Genomic DNA, 19,247 nt, shown 5'->3' with positions numbered 1-19,247 from the left:
ACATAATTACATCCTATGTTATTTTTCTTTCCATTATGGTTCCTTAACTTTGATCGATTTTAATTATCATATACACAGTTACCTGTAAAAGTAAAAGCGAATGTTTGGATCAAAATGACATGTAATAACTGCATAGGAAAAAAAATCATATAAAATCAGCGGATAGCTGCCATCTTCAATGATATTATTGTAGGACTCACGTCATGGCAAATGTAACACAATCATGTCATAAAACTATGCAAACTTTACAGCAGCAATACATTCAAAATTTAATTAAGCATTATAATATATATATATATATATATTTATATATATATATATATATATATATATATATATATATATATATATATATATACATATATATAAGCACAATATATTATTATTCAAATATTACAATATCTTAAAAAACAAAAAAACAATAAATAATAATCAATAATGATAACAATAACTATTTTTTAAAATTCACTTGAACAATTCACAAAAGTTGGCACGAAATATAAGTTGTAAAAAGGAAATGATTTCTGACTAGTGTTTGTTTGTTTGTTTGTGTGTGTTGTTTTTCAATGAGAAAGGGGAGGGGGGGGGGGGGCTGGGGAGGGTAAAGGGAGTGGATTGGTTGAAAGTTTTCCAGGATCGATGGTGACTAATATCTCTTATAATTGTTAAAAGCGGAAAGCAAACAGCTGGACAAAATCTTCAGCTACAAGATAGGAACAAAAGGAGACCTTGAATACATATATTTCTCCTGTTTACGATGGATTTAGTTATATGAAAGTATAGTGGTGTAGGAGAGTTATATTGGAAAACCATCTCTCTCACCAAAAAAAAACAAACCCCAAACAAACTCAACATATAAACAACAACAAAAACAAACAACCCCCCCCCCCCCAAACAAACAAGAAACGAATGCAAATTCTTTCACTTTCTTTTGTAATAGTCATAAACATGTAAATTTTGAAAGTCACGTTACCCTACTTTAAATGCAATGAAATCCAAACCTTAATCTAAATTCATTGCAGTGTACATTGTTGTATTCTCGTTCATCTTAACAAATGCAAACTTTAAAACTAAATGCAAACACAATAAAATTAACTAGTGAACTGCCGCACTCTGAAAAAAAAAAAATGACGTATTTAAGAATTTGACCAGAAAACTCGTCCTTTAGTTTGAGAGTTTATTCCAAGACGAGGGCCATTTAAATCGATCGATATTTGAAGGACGAGTTTTCAGGCACGATTTTTAAATACGTGTTTTTCCAGAGTTCGGCACTCAACAAACAAGGAACGGAATACGCATCTGTCTTAAGGCGTCAGAAGACTATCAAATATGAGTGACATTAGAATACATTAGCTAAACTTAATAATAAACTTAAAAAAACAACAACCCCCCCAAAAAAAAAAAAACAAACAAAAAAAACAAACAAAAAAAACAAACAAACAAAACAAAAAAAGAAAGAAAGAAAAAAAACCCCCACACAAATCAACCCCCCCCAAAAAAAAAAAAATAAATAATATAGATAGTATATTATAACATCATTTTGTTAAAACAATAAAATAAACGTAAAGGTGAACAATTGAAAACTCTTAACGTACAATAGTTTAAAACAAGCAGGTTTTAAAGAATACTTCAAAACATTGACTTAAATTTATCTGAATTGCATAATAGTATGTATAATATAGAATTTTAAAGCACAAATGACGTTAAATATACGTGATGGCAAATCACAATATGTACAGGCAGATCACGATAAACATCTTTGTGGACAAAATAATCATGATGTACCCGTTGTACCAAAATAGAAATAAAGTGTGGGGGAGAGGGTGGGGGGATGGAGTTGGGGTGAAAGGGGGGGGGGGGGGGGGGGAAACCAAATTGCATTAACCGGAAAAAGGTATAACACTTTACAAAGATCTGATTAAACAGCCCATAAATCGATCACACCTTAAGGATTTGACATTTATTTGAGTTTTAAAGGTCAGGTTTACAATTGGTGCATTAATTGATTCTATAGGACTGGTCGTTTAAATTGTGTTAAAAAGTAATTTGAGCTACAGACGCGGTTAGATTGGACAGTACTGTTGATGTTATATTATAAAGAGATACTAGGAAATTTAATGTAACATTCAACGCACATTACGTTCAAATATCGTTTCTGAATAGACTTATTCGTGATCGGTGTTAATGTGGCCAAAGCCTTCACACGAAAATAGTACTTTTGATTCAAAGCTTTTGTGAACATGCAAAATATAGAGAGAAGCAACGACAATAAAAAAAAAGAAGAAAAAAAGAATATAATTAATTCAAAAAAGAGACAATAATATCACACATTAAATACAAAGTAGTAGTTTTATGTACACAAAAAGGACACTTATGGAGAAAGCATAATATCTTTGAGTGCTTTGCAGAGAGCAACAGAATTATAACAATGATGCATTCATCTCTATAACAATTGCTTGTAACGTTATTTGCGAGTATTAATTTTAAGAAAGAATAATATATCTTTCAAGGAAATGGGGAAGGAGCGAAATAGTGATCATTCATTTGAGTTCAGCAAAAATTAACAAAGGTTATTACTCAATTATCAACGAGCAAACTCCCCAAAATAATTCAGAGAAAGGGGAAAGTTTGGTAGTAAAAATATTAACAGACAAGTAAAAAAAATGGATTGAGATCAATGAAAGCATTTCAAGCGTGTATGTTATGACAGGCACGAAATCATAGAGAAGCAAGCTGACTGCTCTCTAAAAGAAACAAGTCTAAAGCAAAACTTGCCCCGGAAAACTTCTAAAATAATGTTAATAAAATGACAAATTATGATATTGAAGACAATTTCTTAAAATAGGAAAGAAAAAAAAAAAGCAATCAGATTTTAACCAAGACTATAACTTTCATTATGTTGATCTATCCGTTTCGAAAAAACTCGAGTCCTGTACAAGGTTTGGCTGAGCAATAAATTGAGAATTACTGTAAATATCAAAAGCCTTCTCGTACCCATTAACCAGTTAACTGCCGTGCTCGAGGAAAAAAAAAACGTTTTGCCAGAAAACTCGTCCCTCAAATATCGATCGATTTAAATGACCCTCATCTTGGAAAAAAAAAGAGAAACCTCTCAAACCCCGCAAGGTCCCAGGCTTGAGAGTTTGTTTCTTTCTCTTTTTTTTTTTTTGTTGTTGTTGCCAAGATGAGAGTCATTTAAATCGATCGATATTTGACGAACTCGTTTTCTGTTCAAATTTTTAAAATACATATTTTTCCTGAACACGGCAGTTAACCGATTAAATAAGTCAACGATAGTGACTCTAAAGAAAATAGTATTATTATTGCTCGCTATCTTAATCTTAAACCATTCTCATATTATGTCAAATGAATCACGTGCCATACCATGTCCAAAAATCCATAAGATCCATTCTCCTTCTGAAGTCTGGCACTAATCAATGGTTATGACCTCATTTCAAAACATTTTGAATGAACTTTCACTGAAGTTCCACTCGTCGAGTCAAATTCAAAGACACGCTTTGTCATAAATCCTGAAACATATCGACACACAATGTCTAGTATAATGTGTTATCATTCGAAGTCGCGTTTCCACAAATATCAATAACAATAATAATCGTCATGATAATGATAATAATAATATCATAGAATAAATATTATCATTATCTATGAGGGCAACTCGTATTTAATTATCAATTATCGTTACTACTCGATCATGTAAGCCCTCAAGAATCGTCGTTTTCTTCTTCCAGGAAGGATGCATCGTCCACAGAAGAGCCCCGTCGGGATCGGAAAGGACCGAAGACCAGAGCTCTAACACCCTCCGGTAAGATGGAAGAGGGCCCCATTCTAGGGTAGGATGAGGATTGCTGATGTGGGTTGTCTTCGTGGTGTATGGACTGTGGAAATGACAGGAATAATATTACATATTATAATCATTGTTATCATCATCATCATCATCATCATCATCATCATCATCATCATCATCATCATCATCATCATTATTATTATTATTATTATTATTATTATTATTATTATTATATTATTATTATTATTATTATTATTATTATTATTATTATTATTACTATTATTATACTATTATTATTATTATTATTATTATTATTATTATTATTATTATTATTATTATTATTATTATTATCATTATTATTGCTTTCATTATTTTTATTATCACGATTGCTAATAAACACAACATTCCCAAACGAAGATGTGCAAGACCACTGGGCCATAGGTGGTGACATAATTGAATGAGTGCATGAATGTACAAAAAAAGGACTTGCACTGAATTATATTACAATTATATAAAAAGATTAAAAAAAAATTAAAGTAGGACAAAACGTTCGCGGTCGACCATCAAAGGGACATCTTTTGAGACCACAGAACGTGCTCTATGCGCTTTACAAGGGGTCCCTAACCAACAGCAAAACTTAACATGTAGGACGAAACATGACGTCTGTTAGGCGATATTACATTTTCTTTTTTAGACAGAGACAACGGCCAGGTACTCATTTTACACCTCAGTACGAGTGAGAGAAGGTAGGTAAAAATCCTTTTCCAAGGACTCAACTATGCGCCGCTCAGGACCTTCCGACCCGGGGGCGAGTGTCATACCACTGCCACTTGACCACATAGCCGCACAGTACATCTTCCAGGCTCAGTGCGTAGCCATCGTAAAGTTATAGTCTGACCATAGCCATCGTTATGTTATAGCCTGATACTGAAATCCAAAATGACTGGCAGTTTGACGTCATTATTTGGTTTTTGCACCTCTTAGTGAGTTGTCGTTAGTAGAGCTCATGGAAACAAGTGATTTCATTGGTTGACTTATTGAATACAACTCACCGTATGTTTTCCTTTGTGGCAAAAGACTGGCATTTTGACGTCATTTTTTGGTCAGTATCAGGCCATAACTTTACGAAGGCCACGGTCTGACAATGACGACAAAATGCCAGTCTTTTGCCACAAAAGAAAACAAATCGTGAGTTGTATTCAATAGTTCAAACAATGAAATAACTTGTTTCCTTGAGCTCTACTAACGACAACTCACTAGACGCTACACAAACCTAAAAAATGACGTCAAACTGCCAGTCCTTGAGGGTTCTTGTGTCAAGCTATAGATAGTATGCACTTAGCTAAGAAGCTCATAACATTGCCATCGGAAGTATAACGGACCAACACACAAAACTCGGCGTAACCATAAACTTTTATAGTCTGGTTAATACAGTTTAGTGAGAATTACTCACAAACGCGGATGGCAAAATACAATAACAAAGACTTGAGTGACGTCATCTTCATTCTATCTATATGTTAACGATGGCGACGCTCCGTGTTTACAACTTACATGTCTCCTGACGACATTCTCGTGGAAGAGATCGCTCAGACGACGGAGCTCACGGCCCGTTCTCTGAGCTCTTTGACGCAGTATAACATCGTGCAAGTTGGGCGCTGACATGGAACGATCCCGCGCAAATGGGACGATATCTGGAAGCGGTGCAGGCTGATCCCTTAGCAGTGCAGTCGCATCAACCGACCCACGGCGTAGATGCATGAAGGCTGTTCCTGAAAAATAAAAAAATAAAATGAGAATAGAAAATTCACAGACGGAATGCGACTAATTCTATTATTAAATGCTTTTCTTCATTCCTTCTGCTGGGCAGAAAGAGAGACTGATCACATTATACACTATCCATGGATTTAGGCTAAAATTAGCACACACATTCTGAGTCTCGGCGTTGCGTTAAGTTTTTATTTTTGTTGTATTTTTAAAAAAACATTTTTGTTTATGTTTCTGGTCAGATTTTATGAGCATTTTACTGATGTCCATATTACAAGAGATCTTTTTAGAAATAAGAAGAAGAAGGCCTTTAATGATGCAAGAGAGAGAGAGAGAGAGAGAGAGAGAGAGAGAGAGAGAGAGAGAGAGAGAGAGAGAGAGGAGAGAGAGATAGAGATAGAGATAGATAGATAGATAGATAGATAGAGAGAGAGAGAGAGAGAGAGAGAGAGAGAGAGAGAGATGCTAAAATATGGAGAGAGAATCTCTTATAAAATAAATAAACAATAAAAACCTTTTTTTAAAAGAGTAAATAATCAACTTTTCAATTCATACGATATTATTTATTATAAAGATGATGATTTTGATATTTCGTTTTAAGTAGGTGCGAATTGCGTCTTTAGACAATGGATTAGGTCATAAACTGTAGAATAAGAAACTAGATTATTTTTCAAGACCTCGAATTGACCGAGAGAAAAAAAAAGGGAGTGGTGGAGAGGTATGTGTATCCACGTCCATATAGGTCCATAGCATAGCCCTCTTAACTCACTCAACCCTAGAGTTTTTGCTACTTTTCAAAATTGAAAAAAATGTATCAAAATTGAGCATGTGCATAGATAGTTTTATTTAACTACCATTAACATGCACAAACTAAAAACATTAGCTTTGCCTATAATTTGTCTCAGAAAATTGTAATAAATTATAGGCATGGGATAAAAGTAACCCGGGTAAACTACGGATATTATAGTCGGTGTCGGGGTTGAGTGAGTTAACAGGCTCCATGGTCGAGGCAACTTGCACATACGTTGTCGATATACCCTTTGAGCCCATGCATCCTTTTTCTTTCTACATGACTTTATTTTTTACTTCTGTTTTTTAAATATGTTCATTATTCAATACTCTACAGCCCAACTATCAGAAGAAGCTAAAACGCAGCGCCAACATTAAAATACTTGAAGGAAACGGGTGAGGTTTACAAAAGTCTAATAGATAGTTCAAAGATGACGTCACTCAGGTCTTTGTTATTGTTTTTTGCCATCCGCGTTTATGAGTAATGCTCACTGAACTGTATTAACCCGACTATAGATAGAATGCGCTTGGCCAAGGAGTTCACAACATTGCCATCCGGAAGTATAACGGACCAACACACAAACTCTGTGTAACCATGAACTTTTATAGTCTGGTTAATACAGTTTAGTGAGAACAACTCACAAACGCGGATGGCAAAAACAATAACAAAGGCCTGAGTGACGTCATCTGCATACTATCTATAAACGTTCATGGATACACACAGTCTTGTGTATTGGTCCGTTATACTTCCGGATGGCAATGTTATGAGCTTCTTAGCCAAGCGCATACTATCTATAGCAAAACGTATTTTACACACAATGATGGCATTGACAAAACAATTCCATACGGTAGTGCACAACACAATGGCTACGATGGTGTGCACCAAATTAATGATTGCCGATATCAGCTGAGAAAGTTCGATTATATCAACTCCTGTAATAATAGCCATGCTGTTTTCATCCATAACAAGAGTCATGTGACAAAAAAAAAGGCATGTTTAATTATGGGATAATTGCGAACGAGGTATGGGGTGCCTTTTGTTACGATTTTATCGGGGTAGTGTTTAATTGGAGGACAGTCATTATTTTCCACATATTATTAATATCAAAATATAACCCCCCCCCCCCCCCCCCCCCCAAAAAAAAAAAAAAAAAAAAAAAAAAAAAAAAAAAAAAAAAAAAAAACAAAAAAAAAAAAAAAAAAAAAAAAAAAAAAAAAACAAAAAACAACAACAGCAACAAAAACAGAACAATACAAAACCGACCCACACTGATGCCGTGACAATAATATGTGTTCAACAGCTTGGTAGCGGTGCTGGTGGTTTGGAAAGGAGGGGGGGGGGGGTGGTAGTATTGATATATCTATTCAATTTAGTTGAGAGGATACATTTAACATACTTTTTGTATCTAAAATAAAGTCATTTTTTCCACTTATGTAAATTAAACGTATATTCGTATTTGGTCTCTTGGTCCAATAATACAATTCCCCCTTTGCTTTAATAACATCGACTTCCTCTGGAAGACAATGTTATTGTTGCTATCAGTTAAGGTAAAATACTCACAACATCCGCCAGCCATATTTCAGATACCAAAACACAAAACTGTCAGTAATCTTTAAATTTAAAAGTCCAATTGATATAATTTTTTGTGAGAAGAAATCACCAACGGGGTGCCTAAAAATAACAAGGAGCTGAGTGACGTCAACTTCGTTCATACTTCATACTATAGATAGTGGGCGCTTGGCTAAGAAACTCACAACATTGCCATCCGGAAGTATAATGGACCAACACGCAAAACTATGTGTAACCTTAAACGTTTATAGTCTAGTTAATGTAGTTTAGTGAGATTTACTCACAAACATGGATAACAAAAAAAAAAAAACAAAAAAACAAAAAAACAAAAAAACAAAACAAAACAAAAAAAAAACAAAACAAAAAAACAAAACAAAAAAACAAAACAAAAAAACAAACAAAAAAAACAACAAAAAAACAACAAAAAAACAACAACAAAAAAAAAACCAAAAAAAAAACAACAACAAAGGCCTGAGTGACGTCATTTTCGTTCTATCTATAGAAGATAGAAGCATAATATACCAAGTTGCACTGATAAGGCAGTAAGTTGACCTACTGTCTGCCTGCAGATGGTTTCTCTCTCTCTCTCTCTCTCTCTCTCTCTCTCTCGCTCTCTTTTTTTCTCCTTCTCTCTTTATAACTCTCTCAATATCATTCTCACTCACTCTCTCTCTCTCTCTCTCTCTCTCTCTCTCTCTCTCTCTCTCTCTCTCTCAATCTCATTCTCACAAATTCTCTCCCCTTCTCTCTCTGTTTCTCGCCTCTCTCTTAATTATCATTTTCAGTCTCTCTCCTTCTCTCTCTCTTAGTTTCTCTCGCTTAAACACACACACACACACACACACACTCACCACACACCATATATATGTATATTATATATATATATATATATATATATATATATATATATATATACATATAAATATAAATAACATACGCTATTCTATACAATATACTGCGATATACGTAAATAAATTTACCCCCACCCCCACCTCCGATCTATCTTTACAATCGTCTTTCAAAATAATATGAGATAAAGTACGTAGAATGCAATACAAATTATGACAGTCTTCATCATCAAACAAACGTCGGGAAGGGGGGGGGGATAAAGGGGGGTTTACGTGAATCATATTAACCAGTTAACTGTCGTACTCTAGAAAAAACAAACAAACAAACGCGTATTTTAAAAAATTGACCAGAAAACTTTTCCTTCAAATATCGATCGATTTAAATGACCTTCATATCTTGGCAACAACTTTCAAACCCGGGATTTGCGAGGTCCCATGTTTGATTGTTTTTGCCAAGATGAGGGTCAGTGAAATCGATCGATATTTGAAGGACGAGTTTTCAGGCCAAATGTTTAAATACGTATTTTCAGAGTACAGCAGTTAACTGGATAACATCGTGAAGACAAGTCTATTCAAGAGGTAAATGATACCACGAAGAAAGTACACGTATATGCAGGAGGTACGCATGTGCCTTCATAAGTATGCATTACTAACTAAACAGGACTTTGTTCTCGTTTTAATATCTAGGGCAGTGGGTACAAACCTTACAGACAAACACACAGACACAACACACACACAAACAGAGCACCCTCTATGCAAATCTCTTTATCTGCGTCTGGTCTATAGCATTTCTTTTCTCTTGAAGGGTTTCCAAAGTTTAATTTCAACGCTCTTTGTCCGTTTGAAGTTCCGGCTGACAGGAGATAATAACTACATACGTCTTTAAAAATAATAAAGATCATGAGAAGAAAAAAATCGACATGACAATAAAGATTCAAACCTGCAAAATTCAGATCTAAAAGCAAATTAAAACACTGAGGCCATCACGTTTCATATAAATTATCCAAAGTTCATCGTGTTTTATAAAAAAAAACATTTCATCTAAAACAAAATCAAACAAACAGTTACAGAAACTTTGTTGTGAAAAAAAAAAGAAAAGAAATCACTTCGCTACAGACAAAAGAAAATCAGTTAGCATTTCGATAACCCCATTTTATCGGATATCTTTTCTTTTCTTTTTAATCATAGCCACGTAGAGAAAAGATACACGTTTCCAATCAACAAGGGACTACCTACTCTATTGTACCAAATAGACATAAGAAAAAGAAATGAAAATGTGAACCCTCTGAAAAAAAGTTTCGTGCATGAAAAATAAATATGACCACTAAGATTCAAATGATTGAACTCTTCTGATTGTGACAACACGTCAACATTCTCTTCATATGAGTGGCCTTTTGAATATTTTTTTCTTTCGCATTTTACTTTCTGCTTTATACTATGCTACGTCTTTTGAGTGATATCGATTTTTATTAATTTTCATTTCAGATTATATAAATCAATCAATAAATAACGTTTATAATAAGTGACTTGTACTTATGTGTTCATAGATGATAATGATAAGCATTATATGACGTATGTAACAAACGATCTAAAGAATTGAATCGTGGAAAGTAACATTCTTTTACGCCGCATATTCAACCTTGTAGTCTACAGTCCTCTACAGTCATTTATTATGATGCACTCTTGTAGTACATTAAAAAAAAAAAAAAAAAGAAAAAAAAAGCTGTGGTGAATTCACTGGACCGTGTCAAAAACGTAAAAACTTCGTCTCTCACGTGGTCACGCGACCTACTCGCGTGCTGCTATCGAGCTCTTGGACCAACCAGCAACGCGCCAAGTCAGTCAGCCCGCGACTGGCAACCGCGGTCGAGAAGCGAGAGGAAAGAAAACTTACGCAGTTGTTTATCAACAAACTATCTCCGTCTAAAAATAGTGCTGACGGTTTTGTGTTGCCGCTCGCGTGAATAGACACGCATGATAGGGAAGGGAAAAAAAGACGGAGGGAGGGTGGTGGTTTTAGAGAGGTGGATGATTCCAATCGAGGAAAAAAAAAAGAAAGGATAAATAAACACACCTGCAGTATTTATTTTGGATTTGGTCGATTTGGTTGGGGTAATGACTATCTTGATCGGATTTTGCAATCGAGGTCCTGTTGATGATGATTGTGGTGTTTGTGATGGATCTACTGGGTGGTAGTGATGATGATGGTGATGGTGATGATGAAAATGATGAAGACGACGATGCTGATGATGATAGGGATGATGATGGAGAAAAAGAGGAAGAAGAAGAAGAAGAAGAAGAAGAAGAAGAAGAAGAAGAAGAAGAAGAAGAAGAAGAAGAAGAAGAAGAAGAAGAAGAAGAAGAAGAAGAAGAAGAAGAAGAAGAAGAAGAAGAAGAAGAAGAAGATGGTTACATCATGGAATCTGTCCAATAATCAGTAAAATGGCAGAAAAATGATAATGGGCAAGCAAACATACACGACCTCACGAACAGGATAGGAACATAACAAAAACAAACAAAAAAAAAAATCAAAAAAAATCGCAGAGTTATTTTACACAGTCAGCTTTTTAAACACACTTTAATAAATAGATAAAATTTAAAATAAATATTTTTTTTTTTAAATCGCTTTATTCATCTCATAGGGGAAATTTGTCTCTAGGGTCTATTCGAAGGGAAGACTGGAATTACCCAAGCGTCAGCCGCAGTGCAGCGCCGCAAACTGAGCTAGGGCGAGGTGACTTGCTCAAGGTCAAATAGCGCAGCGGGTATTCGAACTCGGTACCTTTCGGGTACGAAGCAAAGATCGTGCCGCTGAGAAAAGCTGCCCAAGACTTTAAAATCGGTGCCATCTTGATAAAAAAAACGTGGATTTCAATATGGATTCAGGGGAAGGGGGAGGGCGTGCTAATGCGAAGCAGTATTACAGTTTCGTTCGCATAAATATTATATAGACAAGAATATCGAGATTCGAACTCAGAGATGTAGTGTAGAACTTTTTGAAATAATATTAACAATTAATAATAATAATAATAATAATAATAATAATAATAATAATAATAATAATAATAATAATAATAATAATAATAATAATAATAATAAACTATTATGAATTCGAAAGAGCGGTTAATCAAAACGTATTTTAAATATAATATAAATAACAATAGTAACTCCAAAATTAATATCAACTTTATAGATTATGCAACACGTGTAAAGACAACAAAGAACAATATTATTTCAGTCGCTGTGTCATTATTGTTATTATCATTATCCTTTGTTTATTGGTTGCTCCCATAACTGCAACTACTACTACACGACATAATCGGATCAAACTACGATGGATGACAGAGCTTTATAGGGAAACGCAGCTAACAATGATATAATTACGCCTTATATTATGTTCACTTTTATACTTTGCATTCGATATCATTGCCATTGCCAGCAAAGATTACGTGTCGTTGTGTTCTAAGGTCGCATGTTCGGGCTGTCGTTGTACATAGTAAGTATAGATAATCAAGGCATAGTTTTCTTGAAAAAGAGACTCAACTGTAAATGTCGTTATAATCTCCGCTTTCATAACAAGTAAAACAAAACAAAACAAAACAAAACAAAACAAAACAAAGAAACAAACAACAAACAAGCAATACATATAAACAAAAAACAACAAAATAAAAACAAACAAAACAAAACAACAAAAAACAAAACAAACAAAAAAACAAAATCAAGACAAACCACAAACCATAAACAAAGCACACATAAAAACAACCAACCCCCCCCCCCCCAAAAAAAAAAAAAACAAAACAAAAAAAAACCCACAACCCCCCCCCCCCCCAAAAAAAAAAAAAAAAAAAAAAATAAACAAACAAAAAAACAAAAAAACAACCCAACAACAACAACAAAATAAATCGTGCTTTCTTATATTTAATTGCATATGTAATAGACAGATGAACCGCATTAAAAAAAAACAACTATCAATTAAAATTTTAAGCAATTTTACTACCAATAAAAAAAAATTGAATGAAAACATAAAAGGAAAAAAAAGGACCCAAACAAAGTAACATTATTGTTTCTGTATTTTAAAAAATACATCGTCTTTTCTTTTTCTGCGTTTTTTTTTTGTCTTCTTCTCGAAATCGGCAGGGCATGTTTATTTATTTATTTATTTATTTTTTTTTTTTTGGTCGTATTTGTTGAATAATCAGCTGTTGAAGAGCAATGCGTAGTTAATCTGAGATGTGATCTCGATCCAATTCGATAATTCCAACTGTTCATGTTTGACTGCACAGTTTTACGATAGGCTTTGGTGGCGTACACTAGATCCACGACGACTGATAACACATAATAATAATAATAATATCAGGAAACACGGCTATTCACCAGTTTTATTTATTAACCAAGCGCAACGGTTTCAGAGACTCTGTAATTCAATTAAAAATTCAACGTTGGCCCAACTTGGCATTTTGATGTAAGAAATAAACACAATCACGGTCACTGCTCGGGTAATCTGTTGCTGGGCATGCCTTTCATCTTTGTCCAAAACTTTTAATTTGTTGGGCAAACATTGAAATAATCAATGATAGATTGGCTGATCGGTTTTCTTTCAGCTACTTCTTGATGATGATGATGATGATAATGACGACGACGACGAAGATGATGATGATGATGATGATGATGATGATGATGATGATGATGATGATGATGATGATGATGATGATGATGATTATCCACTTCGCCATGTCCCTGGTTTGAGAGTTTTTGCCAAGATAAGGGTCATTTAAATCGATCGGTATTTGAAGGGCGAGTTTTCTGACCAAATTTTTAAATACAAGTCTTTCCAGGGTACGTCAGTTAAGCAAGGTTGTAAAAGGTCAGGTTGAATAGGAAATCCATTTGACCAGTATACATTATCTAATAGTGAGCAAAGTAATTTAGGGAGGATGGGGCAGTGACACAAACAAAACAAAAAGAAGAAAAAAAAACAAAAATCAAAACAAAATAAAAAACAAAAACAAAACACACACACACACACAAACACACACACACAGACACACACAAATAACAACAAAAAACTTGAGCTTTTATAAATCGCAATATCTACTATCACTAGCCAATAGCAACACTTAACCTGTAGGATGAGATCTGACGCCTGATAGGCCATATTATATTTTTTTTTACCGACAGAGACAACGTTGCTAACGGCCATGTACTCATTTTGCACACGAGTACGATAAGAGAATGTGAGTAGAGAGCCTTTGGGGCAGCTTGGCTCAGCGGTACGGTCTTTGCGTCTTACGCGAAAATCACCGAGTTCGATTACCCGCTGCGCTATGTGGCCTTGAGCAAGTCACATCACCCTAGCTCAATTTGCGGCGTTGCACTGCGGCTGACGCCCGGGTTATTCCAGTCTCCCCTTTGTATAGACCCTAGAGACAAGTTTCCTCTATGGGATGAATAAAGGGAATTTTGTTTTTAATTCTCCAAGGACACAACCATACGCCGCTCAGAGCGGGGCTCGAACACAGGACTTTCCGACCCGATGGCGAGTGTCATACCACAAAATCACATAGCTGCACAGAAAAAAAAAAGAAAGGATGAAAGGCTAAGGAGGAGGGGATGATGCCAGGAATGGGAGCACTAGCCAATAATATTTGAAGCATTCTATCTATCCTTGTTACTATTAGATTAACTGGGTCACACGTATGTATTTATTATTGACGTCAATATTATAATGAAACACTTGACGTTCTTCTTTTAACACCTCCCCAACCTGTTGTGTTACAATTGTGACATAATGATTTGCAGTTTAAGTCGGAAAACAAAATTAATTGTAAAAAGGAATCACATCATCTCTCTCTCTCTCTCTCTCTCTCTCTCTCTCTCTCTCTCTCTCTCTCTCTCTCTCTAGCTGTCTCTATTTCTTTCTTTCTTTCATTCTTTCTCTCTCTCTCCCTGTGAGTATGTGTTTGTGTGTGTCTGTGCGCGCGAGTGTGTGTGTGTGTGTTTGTGTGGTGCGCGCTCTCTCTACCTATCTATCTGTCTCCCCCCCCCCCCTCCCACTCTATCTGACTCGCTCTCTCTCTTTCTCTCTCACACACACACACACACACACACACACACACCGATGCCCCTCTCTGCCCCCTTGTTCTCTTCTCTCTCCTTGCCCCCCTCTCTATCTCATACACACAAAAACATACACACACGCTCTTTTTCTTTCTTTTTTTAAACATATATATATTATATATATATATATATATATATATATATATATATATATATATATATATATATATATATATATATATATATATATATATATATATCTTGTCTTCTCTTTCAGATAACATTACCCAAATATTATCTGCAAATATCATTTTCATCGACAAAAAGAATGCTCTCTGGCCTCGAGCTCGAGTGAGTAAATGATATCAAACGCTACATTCTTTCTAACAACGACCATGCTACACAAGTTGTACGAGTGAAGCGTTCAGGGTCACAGATTCTGTGTGCAGGACTCGCCAAATCGTCTCGTTCGCTGAGTTCGGATTATCCGGTGTTGCAATGCTCAATGACGGTGAATAGAAAAGTGCCAGAAGACAATAGAGAATAAAAAAATTTTTCGCGGCGGTGGTGGGGTTCGAACCTGCGACCTTATTGGTACGACAACTCCGCCTGGCAGGTGAGAGCGTGGCTCTACCGTGTGAGCTATCAACGAACACAAAAATATTCGTTTCAAACTCAAAGTCATTACTAGATCCCTCTCTCACCCACTTCTTGAGACCGCCGATTCGTTCGTACACCACCATCGCGAATAATTTTGACCAGCAGTAAAGCTTAATAGCCAATATTCTCAACACAAACATATAACATAGAAACGATTGAGACATTGAGTATGCTCCGGTGTATGGGGTGAATTTTTAATTCAGAAAAGTGAGTGGAGCAGGCACTTATGTTGGTAACAACAAGATATGAAGTGAATAGAAAAGTGCCAGAAGACAATAGAGAATAAAAAATTCCTGCTCCACTCACTTTTCTGAATTAAAAATTCACCCCATACACCGGAGCATACTCAATGTCTCAATCGTTTCTATGTTATATGTTTGTGTTGAGAATATTGGCTATTAAGCTTTACTGCTGGTCAAAATTATTCGCGATGGTGGTGTACGAACGAATCGGCGGTCTCAAGAAGTGGGTGAGAGAGGGATCTAGTAATGACTTTGAGTTTGAAACGAATATTTTTGTGTTCGTTGATAGCTCACACGGTAGAGCCACGCTCTCACCTGCCAGGCGGAGTTGTCGTACCAATAAGGTCGCAGGTTCGAACCCCACCACCGCCGCGAAAAAATTTTTTATTCTCTATTGTCTTCTGGCACTTTTCTATTCACTTCATATCTTAATGCTCAATGACGATGCCTAAGGCCAAGGACTCCCTCAAAACAATCTAGAAGTAAATGAACGGGTCCAAATATTGATGGACATCCAGAACTTTGGAGTCTGAGAATCAGAAGCTACCACTTGCTTGTCTGAAGTCATCCAATGTTAAACCAACATTAATGTGTTTGGAATTCCCAAAAAAATTTCCATCCCTCTCTCCCTCTCTCTCTCTCTCTCTCTCTCTCTCTCTCTCTCTCTCTCTCTCTCTCTCTCTCTCTTGACATCAATCCTTACAATCTCCATTTACAGTGTTCTAAAATTAGCATGACCGATTATCAATACGAAATTTTAAAGTCATGTGATCTACAAATCTCAATACCGTATTTGTACATTGTACGATTCCCGCCAAATTCCAACCTTTACTTTTCTTTCAATCCACGGGAAACGGGTTAACTAGGCCGCATCCATTCAAGTGTGAAAATGTGAGTCAATGGCTGCATCTGAATGCGAAGTGGGCGTGGTCTTAAGACACGACTTGATTCGTATTATCAAAATAGTAACACAAATTAAAGAAAGATAAATAAAAAATGAACTGTGGATAAACATTCTCATCAATTTGTATTCTTTTCGCTCAACAGTAATTAATTCAATATTAGTATATGCTATCGCCATCACATCCTCCTCCTCCTCCTCCTCCTCCTCTTCCTCCTCCTCCTACTACTACTACTACTACTATAACTACTACGACTACTACTACTACTACTACTACTACTACTACTACTACTACTACTACTACTACTGCTGCTACTACTACTACTACTACTACTAATACTACTACTGCTGCTGCTATTACTACAACTACTACTACACCTACTACTACTACTACTACTACTACTACTACTACTACTACTACTACTACTACTACTACTACTACTACTACTACCAATATTACTGCTGCTGCTGTTACTAACACTGCTCTACTACAACAGCAACAACAGAGCCTACTACTACTACTACTACTACTACTACTACTACTACTACTACTACTACTACTACTACTACCACTACTATTACTACTACTATTACTACTACTACTACTACTACTACTACTACTACTACTACTACTACTACTACTACTACTACTACTACCGTCACCACCAATACCAGCAGCATCAACAGCACATAAGCCGACACCAAAGCATACTACCATTTGGAGTTAACTACGCAATTTTCGATTCCCAGTGTGACCTTGACACAGACAACTCTTTCATACCCCCCCCCCCCCCTCCCCTCTCCCCCCTCAACAACGCCTCCGTAACCAGCAAAATCACACACACACATGCACACATACACACACACACACACACACACACATACACGTACATACAAAACACAATATACAGTTTACCACAATTGGAGCATTATGCAATATTGCTAGAAATAATCATAATACGTCACTTAAAAAGCGTTCTACTTAATCAAAACAAGGTCAGAGAGAAAGGGGTGAATGATAAAAGAGGACGGGATAGTGGTAAGGCCAGGGAGCGGCAGGAGAGCGGTTTAGAGAAGGTCGCTATTCAAGTCACCCAATGAGAGAGAGAGAGAGAGAGAGAGAGAGAGAGAGAGAGAGAGAGAGAGAGAGAGAGAGAGAGAGAGAGAGAGAGAGAGAGAGAGAGAGATTAATTAATAATGACGAATGTGGTTAAGTTGTGTTAGAGATTTGATAACCTGATTTTGATATCATTATAGCTATGATTATCGGTGAACGTCTTGATACTGATGGTGATCAAGTTAACTTGTACATTAGCCATAGTTCTGTTCTAATCAGTGCACATGTTGTGTCTTTTGTTGACATAAATACAATAAAAGAAAGTTTAACAAGTCTCCACGATTATGTCTCGACCAGCACATCTATATTATAAGATAGATGTCGATGGTCCCGACCAATGCGATCCACAAAGCTTTATTTCATTTTCCCCCAGGAGACCTCTTCATTATCCTCCATTAATATTTCAACTTCATGATTAATTATATGTTTTTAATTAATCACTAAAAAGAACTTTGATTCTATGCATATCTCAAAACCATGGCCGTGACCAGAGGAAACTAATGGATCCTATTTCAAGACAAGGCCACGATACACATGGAAAATGGAAGAAAAGAATAATCTGGAATGTTACCAATTTTGATAGAAATGCATAACATTCTTACCTCTAACTTCACTTGGTAGTGCAACCGGTGTACTCACAATCTCGTCAATCATTAGGCTCGTCCGATGTGGCGTCTGAGTGGACGATGACGACACAATTCCTCCTAAGTTTGAACTTTCCTCCCAGGGGAGCCTTGCCCCACCGGCTAGCTGGACATGGGCGTGAATACACCGCCCCTGGCGGACGGGCACGGGTTTACTGCCAGTTTTACGACCTGTTCGGGAGGATGGACTAATGGGCGGACGATCTAGAACAATCCGGGGTGGTACCGCTGCTGGGGCTTTGGGAGTCGCAGGGGCTGAATGTTGCTGCAGTTGAGATCGATGATAATTAATATTTTGGTGGTGATTATCAGGCACATGATGTTGCTCATAGGAATACCGAGAATCATTACTTGTAGCACCAATTTCTCTACCAAACGTTTCCTGATATTCTCGTATATCGTCCATATCGAAGGTGAATACATCTTCATCGCCTTCATCGATATCGAAGCTATCCGTAGTGTCTTCTTGTGTATCAGCATTCAAGCTGTCGTCAAGAAAAAGTTCTTCCTCTTCTCTCAAAAACGAATTAGCACTCGAGCTTTGTGTAAGGCCTTTGTTTCTACTTCTTTTACAAACATTATTTTGTTCTTCTACTTCATCGGCGGAACTCCCGATATTTAATCCAACCATGAAGCGGCATGCATTTGTGATCGATGATGCAAGCTCCGGAGATGTTTGAGTAAAATCACAAGAAAGTGATGGCGGCAAGGTTGGAACAGGAACTTGAATACTCAGATCCGATTCTATAGCATTTGCAGCATCATCAGTTCCAGACACCCGATAGGGTGTACTGGAAATCGACGACGACGAACGATTTTCGTCCTCTGATCCAGAATAGTGTCTCTTCCT

At 36.2% G+C, this 19,247-nt stretch overlaps 1 protein-coding gene across 1 annotated transcript in view; it reads right to left on the bottom strand.

Annotated features, from left to right (window-relative positions):
- Positions 1 to 925: 925 nt before the first annotated feature.
- LOC144976709 (uncharacterized) overlaps positions 926 to 19,247 on the bottom strand; it is a 27,221-nt gene continuing 8,899 nt past the window's right edge. Inside the window, exons 3-5 of the mRNA XM_078921070.1 lie at positions 18,356 to 19,247; positions 5,357 to 5,574; positions 926 to 3,896 (exon numbers count right to left, since the gene is read on the bottom strand). The exon at positions 18,356 to 19,247 is cut by the window's right edge and continues 1,162 nt beyond it. Of these exons, the coding sequence (XP_078777196.1) occupies positions 3,723 to 3,896; positions 5,357 to 5,574; positions 18,356 to 19,247 (1,284 nt within the window). The 3' untranslated portion in view covers positions 926 to 3,722. The remainder of the gene's footprint in view (positions 3,897 to 5,356; positions 5,575 to 18,355) is intronic.

The sequence above is a fragment of the Berghia stephanieae genome, chromosome 1, assembly GCF_034508935.2.
Source record: "Berghia stephanieae isolate SIO BIC M18660-M18661 chromosome 1, UCSD_Bste_1.3, whole genome shotgun sequence".
Lineage (NCBI taxonomy): Eukaryota > Metazoa > Mollusca > Gastropoda > Nudibranchia > Aeolidiidae > Berghia > Berghia stephanieae.
This window is presented reverse-complemented; position numbering and strand designations above follow the sequence as displayed.